Source organism: Acinonyx jubatus, chromosome A2 (assembly GCF_027475565.1).
Source record: "Acinonyx jubatus isolate Ajub_Pintada_27869175 chromosome A2, VMU_Ajub_asm_v1.0, whole genome shotgun sequence".
Classification (NCBI taxonomy): domain Eukaryota; kingdom Metazoa; phylum Chordata; class Mammalia; order Carnivora; family Felidae; genus Acinonyx; species Acinonyx jubatus.
In genome coordinates, this window is record NC_069383.1 from 102,124,488 (window position 1) to 102,138,202 (window position 13,715).

The following is a 13,715-nucleotide window of genomic DNA, read 5'->3' on the forward strand; positions in this document are numbered from 1 at the left end:
GTTACATTCTTATATTTAAATGAAAGGCACTTCATTATAACTGTTATAATAAGTTCTTTTCATTTACATTTTCCCTGTATTTTCCCTTTCAATTTCTTCTCCATTACCTGTCTGTCCCTACGCAGGCAAATCAGGAAGGAGACAGACAGAGAGAGTGTGAGGCTGAGAGAGAGAGAGAGAGAAGGAGAAAGATTGAATAAAATAAGTTAAGAAAGAGAAGTCCAAAGACAAGTCCCTAATTCCCCCCCCCCCCCCCCCCCTCCAAATGGTAGGGCATCCAAGCCAGGGCCACATGGAGGTTTCTGGCTTTTTCCTTTTTTGCTTTCCTCCCCAAATCCTGAACTCGTGAAGCTCTCGCTGGCCTCTATGCACAGAAGATAAGTTGTATTTTCAGTACAACTATTCTAAGAGATGCACATGACTTGCTATTAGGAATTCTGGGGATGTTACAGCTGGAGTGGTGGCCAAGAAAGCATGGGACCCTCTGCTGGATGTGGCAGTGCCTGACTGTATGCAGGGGGACCCCACAGAGGGACACACGCGGGCATCTGTGGGAAAGAAACAGGCTACTGAGCAATCCTGGGGCTCGGACTCCTTCCCGCTCCGAGCTGGTGACCATCTTGCTTCGTTCTCGTGTTAGAAGAAGAATATACCTGTCAGGCTTAAGCACACATTAAAGCTCTTTTGGAAACAACTGCTTTTTCTTTTCTTTTCCTTTTTTTTTTTTTTTTTAGAAGAGCTCTATGCGACCACAGTATCTGGTGTTGAGATACCATGAAAAAAAAAACAAAACACTTCCTGGTAACGGGTTTCTTTTTTTTTTTCTTAGGAAAAAAGACCGTGCGAAAATGTGTCTTTAACAATGTTCCCAAATGATTGATGTGGTTTGGGTGAACGAGACAGAACTCTGACCAAAGTAGAAGCATGTCCGGTCCTATGAAAATCGCCACCAGCATCGGCGTAAAAGTTTACACGGGCACCTGGATGTCATGATGGTTATTGCTTTTGTTTTCAGGCAGGGCGGGCGGATGTGCTAGTCCAAAAAATGAAACTAACATGTGATTTTTCATTGCAGGCTGGGGGTGGGGGGGGGGGAAATGCTGCTACCAAACAGGGCGTATTCGCTATTTCCCCAAATCTGTATCTGGGTCGCACTTGGCTGGGCAAAGAGTGTTGAAAGTCAAGCAGGTGAGAAGGTGACAGTAAAACCAACCAGCAAGAATGAAGGAAATCCCTGAGATACAAGCCCGCGCTGGGTCAGAAGATTCCAAACGCTGGTGGCCAGGTGACCCTGAGAAGCGTCCAGGAGCATCTGATGATCTATCAGAAACACTTCTGGGCCGTCGTCACCCACGTGCATGAACGTAGATATTTTAACTCCGAGCAGGTGCAAGGGAAAAGAGGAGTCAGTGGTCCCTGGGGGCCGGAGACCCGGCAGGGTGGAGCGGGTTATGTCAGGGTGCACCTTCAGCTGGACATTCCGGAAAGGCAGTCAGTAAGGAATGCTCTCACCACAAAACTGCTTCTAATAAGGGTGGAGGACTCTTCCTGGTGGCGCGGATGTGTCCTGGTATGACCCAAAGCTAGCCAGCTGTGTGAGGTACCCCCTCCATGCCGATGAGGCTGGGGGATCCTGCGGTGGACATAGGACGGGCAGGCCATTAAAGCCATGCTCCCCTCCCCGGCCCCCAGCCCCTTTCTGCAGAACAGGGCGGGAAGGAAAGAAAGGCGGCCGTTTCTTCAAGAGTGAAATCTGTCTTCTAATGTGAGTCAGTGGTTCTCGCGTCTGTTGCTGAGCCTGGCGTCTTAATCCCGCTGGCCGGCTTTCCTTGGAAATCTATTTGTTTTTGATTGCCTGGACCGGCATGAATATGTAACGCAGGGCATGGAGACTCGGAGGGAGCATTCTCCGAAGTGACAACACAGTGTTCAACTCAAGGCAGTTTCCCTTTGGAGCTGCTAACAGGAGGGGGGGCACCGCCCTGCTGCTGGACGGCAGAACGCGGTGCACGTTATTTGTGTCTCTCTGTTCGCCACTGTCAGCTGCTTGCCTCCTGTGGGTCCTTCGTTCGTGTGGTGTAGCTAAGTGAGATCAAGGGTCCCAGGGCTGGATGTCTTTTATGTAGTGGGATCAAGACTTTATTATCCTGAACTCAAAAATTAAGTTCATCTCAGTGACTGTGCAGATGTGCCACTTTAGGGACTCTCTGGAAGAATGTTTGAGCCCCCGGGGAGTCTCGGTGGCTCGGTCGGTTAAGTGCCTGACTCTTGATTTCGGATCAGCTCGTGATCTCAGCGTTCGTGGGATTGAGCCCCACGTTGGGCTCTGTGCTCACAGCCTGGGATTTACTTGGGATTCTCTCTCTCCTTCTGCCCCTCTCCCCTTTGCATTCTCTCAAAAGAAATAAATAAACATTGAAAATTTTAAGTGTTTTTTTTAAAAAAGGATGTTTGAGACCTTTTGTACAACTTAATGGGTAAAAAACAAAGTCTTCACGGATGCTTCCATCAAAATTTAAGAGGGTCTACCAGAAGAAGGTAGATTAGGGGCACCTGGGGGCTCAGTCAGTAAAGCATCTGACATCGGCTCAGGTCATGATCTCCTGGTTTGTGAGTTCGAGCCCCCTCGTCCGGCTCTGTGCTGACAGCTCAGAGCCTGGAGCCTGCTTCAGATTCTGTGTCTCCCTCTCTCTCTCTGCCCCTTCCCCACTCGTGCACTCTCTCTCTCTCTCTCTCTCTCAAAAATAAGCATTAAAAAAAACGTAGGTAGATTAAAAAAGATACACCTGAGCTGCAAGAATGAACACATGCTGACTGCAACCGTACCTTGGAGCAGATCGTAATTTGCTGCTGATGCACTGAGCGTTTTTGTTTTACAGATGGGAGCAGAGTAGGCCCGAGACCGTACCCGTAACCATAACTCTGATGCTTTTCTTTATTGTTAAAGCTCCCATCATTTAGAATAATAACGCTGCATATTTGCATGGCGGGGTTTCCCCTGCCCGGCATGCCTCTTTCACAGCACTCTCCCCTGTGATTCTCACATTTGCCCTAAGGTGTTGGCGGGGAAGGCGCTGCTATTACGATGCAGTTAACATACAGAAACCGAGCAGCAACACTAGGGAAGGAAGTGGTCGGGTCAGCCAACAGTTCAGACAATGGCACGAACAGCCCCTCACCGAGGTGGCGCTATGGGGCGCAGGGTGGGGAGACTGCCCCTGGGGGCTGCCGTTTATCGGGCAAGGGAACTCTGGTGCGCCTGGATCGCCTGGCCGTGGGCAGGTGCAGGCCTTGGCTTCCGGGCGGAAATCAGCAGGCTGGGCCCGGGCTCCCGCGTGAAGAGCTGTCTGAAGTGGCAAGGCTGATGGTGTGCTCCTGGCCGCACGTCCTGCCGTCCACGGATGCGCCGGGTCTGGGCTCCAGCACCCCGCGCGTCCTCTGCGGTGTGCCCCAGGGTCTGCATCTTGGCGTGATCTCCCGGTGATTACATGGCCCCGGAGTTTGAGAAGCCTTGCCCTTGAAGCACTGGAAACGTGGAGAGTTCAGGCTGGGACGGAGGCCTGGCACAGCCCGCCTTTTCTAACGTCATTCCGCTCGGATCCCAGGAAAACGGACACCTTTCTAGCACGTCTAACATACCAAAACCTAGTTTGCCCAGTGTGTTTCTGGAACTCCCTATGACCCTGACCTCACATTTACGGGGGTGGGAATACACTGTGAAGACAATCCACGGGCTTACTGTTTCAGTCTGGTTGTTTGTTTAGTAAAAGCCAAGCCAGGAACCATAACATCGGTAGTGTCTCTCTGTCCCTACTTCTGGAACGTACTCCCTCCGTGAGGGAAGCATGGCTGGGATGTACCTGGGCGCTCAGCGCTATCTGTGGGAGCGGAAAAGGCCGCTGCTCCTCTGCATATCCAGACTTGGCAGGTTTATTCATTAAATGCAATTATTCTTTTTATCGCGGCCGGCAGTCATTATATTTCGGCAATTTAGTATGCCAGAATTTGATTCATTTATCAAATATTTATTTAAGAGAATTTTCACTGTATGGTCAGGCTTTACATGAATTAGCAGGAAAGTAATTCATTTGTGAGGCCCTCTTCCTCCATCAGGAATGTATTAACATAGGTCCCGGCGTATTCTGTTAAGTGTCCATCACAGAGTAACCTACCTTCACTTTAATTTCCACCTCATTACAAAAGGGGAGAGCCTGACTACTCTCACGCAAGCCTGACTTAGGGCTTGACGGGAGGGGTCCATTTCGCCGGATAATTTGAAAATTAAGGGACGCGTTAGGAAAAGCAAAGTTTGCTTAATTTCACAGGTCAATTTTTTTTTTTTTTATCGAAGAGGAACGTTCACCGAAAATAAACCTCTTTTCTGGCTTTCCAGGGGTCTTACAAATAGAAGGCGTCACTTTGGAGGCTGCCCTGATACAGACGTAAAACTTACGACTGGGCGGAAGTCAGCACTTCCTCCCAAGCCAGCTACTTTGCTCTGTGGTTCTTCTGAATTCCCGCTTAATTTCTGATCATCGCCTATGGGTTTGGCCCCATTTGAGACTCACACAAGGCTGGAATTTGCAAGCCGTCTTCCTACTTCCCTAAGCTGTCTGATAAAACCTACGTGACTCCCAAGCAAGCATTTCAAGTGTTTCCTTCTCCTCCTCTTGTGGAGTGTGGTGACCGATGGCTGGCTTTATGGTGACCCACCAACGCCAACCCCTGGACAGCAAGGACCCTGGGTTCCTATGTTTTCTGTTTAAACTCTTGGGGACCGCTCAAGGTGGCAAATTTATGGTGTTTGGCACGCCTTTCAGCCAAAGAGGAACGTTTCTCTTCAGTTCAAAGGACACCTTGTGCACGCAGTGGAAGAGAACATGTGACCCATCAAGGCCGTCTGGTGCCATTAGAGGTGACTCCATAGTTGTGGTGGGAAGGCTTGGGGCTGGCCGTCTGCCATGACCGAGCATAGGGAGGGGGCAGAACTACGTCCCCTCTCCCCAGTGTGAGAACATCTCGTGACCTTGGGCACAGCCATCGGACACTACAACGTCCTCACTTTTGGACACGGAATTCCACCTTCTCTGACACCTCCAAAGCCTCCAGCAGACAGAAGCTTCGACAAGAAGTTCTTTACCAATTGGAGATGGAAACTCGGGGCAATGGACCATCGTTGTTCTCGGGCTCACCTGCTGGCGGATAAGGCTGCCCGAGAATCAATCTGAACTCTGTGAAAGACTGTCTCCTGCAGCTTCTCTGTCACTCCCTCGTGTTTCTAAAAACCAAGCTCTGTGAGTTTGAATTTAAGAAATGCACATTTTGGGGTACCCCAGGAGGCTCAGCTGGTTAAGCAGCTGACTCCTGGATTTCAGCTCAAGTCAGGATCTCACGGTTCATGAGTTCAAGCCTCACGTCAGGCTCTGTCAGCACACACCCTGCTTGGGATTCTCTCTCTCTCTCCGCCCCTCCCCTGTTCTCATGCTCTCTCAAAATAAAGAAACCTCAATAAGTAAATAAATAACAGTAGTTCTAGGAGGCATCTTTGTTAAAAAAAAAAAAAAAAAGAAATGTAATTTTTACTCGTGGTTTCTCGGGGGAACCTCCGAGGAGTAGATTTCAGCGGGTCGATCTCTTTGGGTTTTGTTCCGTCTTGTGTGAAGGGTGAGCTCATCTGACAGGAGCCCCCTAACAGCACAGCGCCCGCTACTTGGCTTAGCGGTGGGACCTCGGGCCCCAGACAGAACTTTCCAGGCCGGGAACGCTCCCCCTGCATATAGGTCAGAATTGGTGCACGTTTCGAGGTGGCTGCAGAAAAACAACACTACGCTCGGGAGACGGGTTCCGAACACTCAGCCGAGAAAGGGCAGATGCCTCCTGCCACACCCCGCGGACCTTTCCGGGCCACCGAAGGAGGGACTACGCCAGGCCTTACCAGTGTGGCTTCTTTTGTGGACCATGAGCACATTGGGGCCGATGCAAATTATCCCACAGACATCACACTTTAGTTTGCCGTTAGGAAGTCGAATGCCTCCAGCTCCTGACAGAGCTCTGCTGCCTTGGCCACTGTGGGGGCCATTCATTTTCTCTCCCGCGGCATCAAGCACTCGTAAATCCTCCGCACATTCTTCCCCATTCACTTCACAGGCCCGCCCATTCTCTTCATCACTCTGAGCCTCTACTTTAACATTACCGGCTGAAAGAAACAATACAGGGGCCACTCAGTGTCATCGCAAAAACAAAACAAGACAAAAACAACACAGCAGCAAAAAAGACACCACTTGCAAGCGGAGAAGGTTCTTGAAGGTTCTCGGCAGCCTGGACCCCGGGGACAGCCCAGGGCTGGGGTCACGTCCGGCTCGCCTGGGGCTCTGGGGGAACCCACTGGGCCCATGGGTGGGTGGGGAGGGGGAGAACCTGTCACAGTCATGTGATATGCCTCCCGGGTTGGGCAGGCCAGGGATGGGGGTAGGGCGAAGTGGTCACGTGATGCGTCTCCCGCGTGGGGTAGGGAAGGGCAGGGAAGAGCTGGCCACGTGATATGCCGCCAGCTGGGGGCGGGCAGAGAACCAGTCACGCGACATACCTCCAGGGGCAGGGGAGGGGGGGGCTGGGGCGGACTGGCCACGTGATATGCCTCCAGTGCTGGGGGGAGGGGCGCTGGTCACGTGACATGCCTCCTGTGCTGGGTGGGCGGGCAAGAACTGGTCATGTGATGTGCCTCTGGGGCTGGGCAAAGTCCCTCCTAAATGGTTATCAAGCCTGAGAACCTGGTTCTACTTAACGACGCCATCTTTCCGTGTTTCTGGTGTTCCTAAACTCTGGGACAAGGCTCAGTAAACCCACGCTATTTCTGGCCACGGATGCCCGAAGGAGTTCGCAACCGGTTTTCTTTCTTTGGCACGTGATCGTTCTAACTCCTTAGGGTTCTTGATAATAAAACCTGTGCCCTAGAGTAGCGCCACCGTGTGGCACGTGTCTCCGGGTGGTTGAAGGGGTCAAGTCGTTTGTAAAAGTGGCAGATCTCATTGGCCTTTCAAAGGGAGCCCCCCCCTGCGTGAGGGTGAAGGGCTCATATTAACCAACGCCCTGACCGCTGTTTACTCTGTAGTAGTGATCCCTCTAAGTCACATTTAGGGTGGTGATTTCTGTCATTCACACGTTTTTCTTGGTAAAGAAAATCAGAGGCATCTCGTTTGTCATCCTGGGAAACACAGCCTGATGATGAAGGTTGTTGATGGTAAGTCCATCACCGTAATCAGTGGGAGAAACCGCGGTGACCCTGAAAGCTAGCGTCTCCATCATGGTCTCTATAGGTTAATAAGAGCAGGTAGGTCAATTCGGCCAAGTACAAGAAACAATGGCACAGATGGATGGTAGTCAGTACTATGAAATCTTTGATCGATGTTTAGAATCACTGGGTCTCCAGGCGTGGTCCTTGGACCATCAGCATCAGCGAGAACTTGTCAGAAGAGGAAATTCTCTGGTCCACCCCAGACACGCTGAGCTAGAAACTCTGGGGTTGGACCCAGCACTCTGTTCTCATGAGCCCTCCTGGAGTTTCCAACGTACAGTCAGGTCTGAGACCGTGGTTTCAAATAATCAACCTAATTCATAACACGCCAGGTTCATTTTATTCAGTGACCACTGCGAATAAATTGAGAGCCCGGACTCTGAGGTCGACATTCCTGGCTGGGAACGTCAGCTCCACCCCACTCATTGGGAGTACTGGGACCTTGGGCGAGTCGCACACCTTCTCTGTGCCTTGGTTTCCTCATCCGTCAAAGCCAGAACGATCAGCACTGGCCTGCCGGGGGCGCTGGGAGGACCTCGTCAGTGGTAAGCCCAGGAGAAGTCGGCTTAGGATGGGGACTGGGTGTGACAAGTGGGAAGCACGTTCTCCACAGAGCTGTCTGTGGACAGCTCACCCCAGTAGTATCTGTGACACTTCTTTTGTGCCGGGCACACAGCGTGTCACTCGCTCTGGAGTAGTTAGCCCTCACAGTGACCCAGTAAGGGGGGGTAATGCTACTCTCCTATTTCACAGTAGAAGAAACCCAGGCACAGAGAGGGAAGGTCACACAGCTAGCAAGTGGGAGACCTGGGAGGTACTACAGGTGGCCTGCCTCCAGCGCCCACATCCCTAAACTGTCAGACCACCAAGGTTTTCCTATTAGCTCTCTGGGGACACAAATGAATGCATGGAACAAATTAGATGGAACGTGGGCCCCAGCCCTCATTGTGGATTTTGAGATCCCAGGAGCGAGGGAGTATCTCCTCTGATCAGATCCCAGCATTACGTCCAGTCAGAGGGTGCCTCACATGTGTTTCTCTACAAGACTCCGAAGATCAGAGCCTCAGAAGCACCCGAGAGGCCCCCTGCTGACCTCTCCCAGCTGCCAGAGAAAGGGACCAAGTCCCACTGACTCACCTGCACAAGGCAGGCAAGGAAGGGGGGTGCCACCAGGCCTTTTGGCTTCTGAACTCTCTAGAATCCGTATTCCTAGGCACATGCTTTGAATCCTTCGAGGTGGAAGCTAATTCCTGGGGTCTCATTATCACTGAACTCTGCGCTAGAATGCTCTGGAAACATGACAGTCAAGTTTCAAAGACTTCTGAACTCCTTAACCTGGGATGATGATTATTATTTTTTAAGTTTATTTGTTCTTGACAGAGAGAGAGAGAGCATGAGTGAGGGAGAGGCAGAGAGAGAGAGAGAGAGAGAGAGAGACGATCCCAAGCAGGCTCCACTCGCAGTGCAGAGCCTGATGCAGGGTTCATGAGTTCATGACCTGAGCTGAAACCAAGAGTTGGATGCTTAACTGACTGAGCCACCCAGGCGCCCCTAACCTGGGATTGTTTTTAATCACCCAACTGGTGGGTTTTTGTTTTGTTTTGTTTTGTTTTGTTTTTAAATGAGATTGGGGCATTCCAGAGCTTGGTGGAGCAAATTATTGTCGCTGGGCAAGTTCTCTCGCCAGTGGCGCTGAGACACAAGGGTGGCGGTCTGGGCACCCGTGGCTGGAAGGAGGAAACCACAGGATGGAGAAGCATGGGGATAACCCCCTTAGCGCTCGGCTCTGTCTCACACAGTCGGAGGCAACCTCTTAGACAGCAATGACCCTCGCTTTCCCAAAAGTACAGTTGCCAGGAACCACGACTTATTTTACGTTGTTAAGACAGACAGGTATTTCTGTGACCGTCGGGTGTGCTCTGTGGCTTGTGCTGTTGATGACGGGGTGGGCCCTTCCTGGTGAGGAACAAGAGAACGGGAAAGCCTCAGGGTGACCTTCAGGGTGACATTGGCCACAACACGCCACTTGCAGCCAAGGCAAAGCCGGACCAGGAAGGAAGAAGATGAGGATGGCACGGCGGGGGAGGGGCGGGGAGCACAGCGTGGATGTCACCTTAAATGCCACAGAGGCCCTCAAGCCAGCCTGGATACCAGGCACTAACCTGACTTTCTCATTCCTGTTACGCCATGTGACGTTTCCTCTAAGAAATGTCACAGAGCCAAAAGAGCCAGGAGGCTCAGATGGCACGAGCGCCTGTTATAAACCATCCTGAGATTCTGCGGACCCCAGGTATGGTTTTCAGCAGAGCTGGGCAGCACCGGTCGAGGCCGAGCTCAAAGACTAGATAGAATTCAGGATCCTGTGATGCTGCAGGCTGCTGGAGAAAAGATCGCGGACAATACCCTCGATCCCTGGTGGCGAGCTCAAGCAGCCATGAGGGACGGGAACTTGACAGGGTTCCATGTAAGCAGACAGGGTACGCGTTTCCGAGTAGGAGTCGAGCGGAAGATGCAGAGTGTTTTAGGGCTGGAAGCTTGCCAGAACTTTGCGGCCACATTCTAGGCTGCATTAGGACAGGAAAAATCCGTAGGGACAGAGAGAAAGGATGCCTGATGGGGGAGGGGCCGGGGGCACAGGTGAGAACACAGACCGCAGGTGGATATCACCATCGGCCAAGGGCAGGTCAGAGTCACGCACAGGTGAACGTTCCCTAAATATGGGCGAAAAGTTTTCCTGTCTTTCTGGACAGATGCAGACTGCGTGCTGGCCGCACAGAAGAGACGGACAGACCTCTGTTCACCCACGGAGGGTGTCCACGAAACAGGGCCTCCTTTCTGGCTGGGCGGAGGACACAGGCAACACGCCTATTACACTCAAGGGGTCAGGGCATAAACCTGTCGTAATAAGTCGCGAACACACCGATCTCAAAATTGTGACCTATTAGACATAAATGCACAGTCCCGTTAAAATAGACCTTTAAAAAAACACAAACGCAGGATGGGGCTGTTGGCTTCACTTATCTAAGTGTGAAAGAGGGGTTTTGGTGTTTTGGCTCAATTAGTGATGTGGCCGGAAAAAGGAAAAAACAGAAGATGCCGCCTTAGGGTCCTGCACGCGGTGAAATCCGGAGTCCCTTGCCCTGGCCAGGCCGTAAGCCTCCGCTAAAAAGGGCAGGCACGGTCTGCAGTGGTCAGAAGGAAGGAAGTCAGCGGGGGCTGAGCACACTTGGGGCGTCCATAGGGCTGGACAAGCTCGGCTCAGGGAAACAACACGCGGGGCTGGGAGGCTGAGGCTGAACAGAGAGCAGGGGGGCCTGGGTGGCCCTGGCACCACACGGCCCAGAGGTGGTGCCCAGGGAGCAGGTTCCTTCTGCAGGTGGGCTGGGGGAGGGGGCACCTGCGTGGACAACCTCTGGGTGCATGCGCACAGGAAGACCTGGGAGGTCTGTGTGAGTGTTGCGTTTGTGAGCCCGCCATTTTGAATTCCACAACCCTGCAGAAGTCAATGGCCCCAGTAATTGTTTCCCCTGATGAAGCATTGACAGTGAATGGCCTTTATTTAAGCTGTTCCAACTCCTGGCCTGGAGCCCACGCAAAGGGTATGCACGAGTCCTACTCCATTCCCTTGAGAAAAGTCAACTGGAACGGGAGAGTCTTCGTTTTCTTCATGATCTCCCTTGAAGGACACAGGTCGACTGGCCCAGTGAGTTCCCTGAAATAGCAGGTCTCCCCTAGTTTGTATTTCTTGTACTTTGCTCCACTGCACGGATGTTGTCTCTAAGTTAACCAGGGCTCCTGCTGACCGGCTGTCCCTACCCTGAATTCCTAACCCACGCCATCTGTTCCATTTTCTTGGAGCCGGAACTGCTCATATGCGCCCTTATGTCTACGAAACGCTACGGTCTCCCTCAACGTAGGGATTATACTTACACGTATTTTGCAACTCCTTCCCCTACCACTCAGAAAAATGTCGAACTCAGTAAGGTACTGAACTGACCCGATTAAATATAGAACAAGAAGTGGACGTTCACGCGTCTCTTTGCCCCAGAATGCGCTGGCTCACGCCTAACCCTGAAGCTCTTTCGTGGACTATGGACCGTGCATGGACAGGCGCTCCATTTTATTATTTAGTAAACGTGACATATATTAAGAGCTGATGTCTTCAAATCTCGAGTCAAGAGTTACCTTCTCAGATGCTGTTTTAAATTAGGAACACTTAAAATATTATAGTTATCTATTCTAGGCGTCTCCTACGTTATTAGTAACACAGCAGTCCCAAGAGAGACCCCAGACCCCTAAAGTAAGGCGGACTTCAGCGTGGGGACAAGTTTAGCACCGAAGAATTCGGAGAGGCCAGGCAACTCAGGGTCAACGGAGCCCAGAGGCTCCATCCACTGCCAAGCACTGAACGTACTCATGAACGATTAAAGCATTTTAATGCATAGATATAACGTGCACTGGTGGCACCCCCCCTCCCCCGCCCCCCGAAAAATGGGTTCTGTTTCCTCTTCGTTGCCTTTTCCCTTTTAGAAAGTGTCTTGGCATTTACCAGTAATGTAAAGGTTTGGTACTCAGAGTGTGCCTTTCCATTGTAAAGACACCCTGAAATTGTTCCTATGGTGTGAGTTTAGGCCACGTAAGCCTGGAGCCCTCAATATTTTAAATGGGAAAAAAAAATGGGAGAGAGAAATAGACCCGCAACCAGTGACTAGCAAGCCAAAATCAAACGGAATAAAAATATTCACGACAGATCTGGAATGAGTGCGATGATGCTAAAATTTGAGGGGCGTCTGGGTGGCTCAGTCGGTTAAGTGTCTGACTCTTGGTTTCTGCTCAGGTCACGATCTCGGGGTTCATGGGTTTGAGCCCCGTATTGGGCTCTGTGCAGACAGCGTGGAGCCTCCTTGGGATTCTCTGCCTCCCTCTCTCCCTCTCTCACACACACACATGCAATAAATAAATAAACATTTAAATGAAAATAAATAAATGAGTAGATAAATAAAATTTGAGATGAAGAGGAAATGTATAGATGCTTCTGTGCTGCCTCGTAAAAAGTGATTTACAAAAACTTTTAAGCGTTTTTAAGCTAATGAAACCACTTATTATAACTTCCATCATTTAAAACATAAGGTTTTTTTTTCTTGCCAAGATGCACGATTATATCCTTTTAGGCCTTTAAATGAAGTCAGGGAGAGAGAAAAGAGAAAGAGTCTGAAAAAAGCATGAGTTACAAGCAGACTTACATCCTCCTCGGGTGACTAGGAACACAACAAGCTGGGAAAGAGAAGGTAGAGGGGGGTCAAACAGGTTGTATTTTTAATTTTCAAGATGGAAAAAAAAAAGGAGGGGACGTGGGGTCAGGAGGGCAATCTCCACCCTGCCCACCAGGTGGCGGTGTTGGCCAAGAGCAGCTGGGCTGCTGTTTGGGTGGGGCCATCCTCAAGGACAACAGCCATCTGTGTGGAGGAGGAGGATATTTACAATTTGGGTACGTGGGAGGGGGTGTGGAAGAAAGAGACCCGAATACCTTGTGAATCCATTTGCGTAAACAGAGAGGCATATATATCAAAACATGTATCATCTACCTTCTAAAATCTCCAAGTAGCATGGGTCTTTAAACAAGCCAGGTTTTACTTACTGAAGTCTTCACCAAAGGACCTGCTTCAACCCTACAGCGTGCTTGCCCCTAAACCTTCCTCAGATTTCATGAAAACATTCTGAAAAACCAGAATGTATTTCCTTACTCTTAAGGGCACCTGACGGCTCAACATTGCAGCCATGTGACTGCTCCAATCCTAAAATTGACAAGACTTCTCTGTGCTAGCACCTTCCTGTTTGACGTAATTGTATGAACACACACACCCTCATGCATATGCATGCATATAAAGACACATCCATACATATAGAGCTCGCAGAAGTCCATCTCTCAAGCTGTCGTTTTAAAGTTGAATCACAGGGAGATCGTCAGTAGAAGAAAGATCTCTATAACTTTTCTACACTGGAAAAGCAGTCAATTTCCACTCCGGGTTGTGAGAACAGGGTATGGTTATGTGGCCAGTGCTAAATCCTTCAGGTATCAAAGAGTTTTGATTACCAGGATGTCAGAAACTTACCTTTAACGTTACTGACACCTTTCAGGTTGAGCCCGGATCACTAATTGTTGCAGTACTAAGAAGCACGACCTGTTTTCTGACGTTGCTTTAAAACAGGAGAGAATTTACTAACGCAAGTTCTCAAGCCTTCAGTCCTGAGGGGGGCAAACCGTCTGTGCTCCTTTCAATATTCGGCTCCCTGTGCCTTTTTAAAAGCACACTGCATTCCTTAAAATACTCCTTCGGGGATGCTGCCCTAATCCGTCTATCGTTCACTGACTCCTAACAGCTAAAAATGAAATTAACATCTGCTTTTGGTTTACCAGCTC

At 50.4% G+C, this 13,715-nt stretch overlaps 1 protein-coding gene across 23 annotated transcripts in view; it reads right to left on the bottom strand.

Annotated features, from left to right (window-relative positions):
• IKZF1 (IKAROS family zinc finger 1) overlaps window positions 1-13,715 on the bottom strand; it is a 98,588-nt gene that overhangs the window by 19,860 nt on the left and 65,013 nt on the right. For 18 of the 23 annotated variants that reach the window (XM_053218717.1, XM_053218718.1, XM_053218720.1 and 15 more), the window contains one exon: window positions 5,936-6,196. The exons of the other annotated variants lie outside the window; for them this stretch is intronic. In XM_053218717.1, the coding sequence (XP_053074692.1) occupies window positions 5,936-6,196 (261 nt within the window). The remainder of the gene's footprint in view (window positions 1-5,935; window positions 6,197-13,715) is intronic. 23 annotated transcript variants of the gene reach the window in all.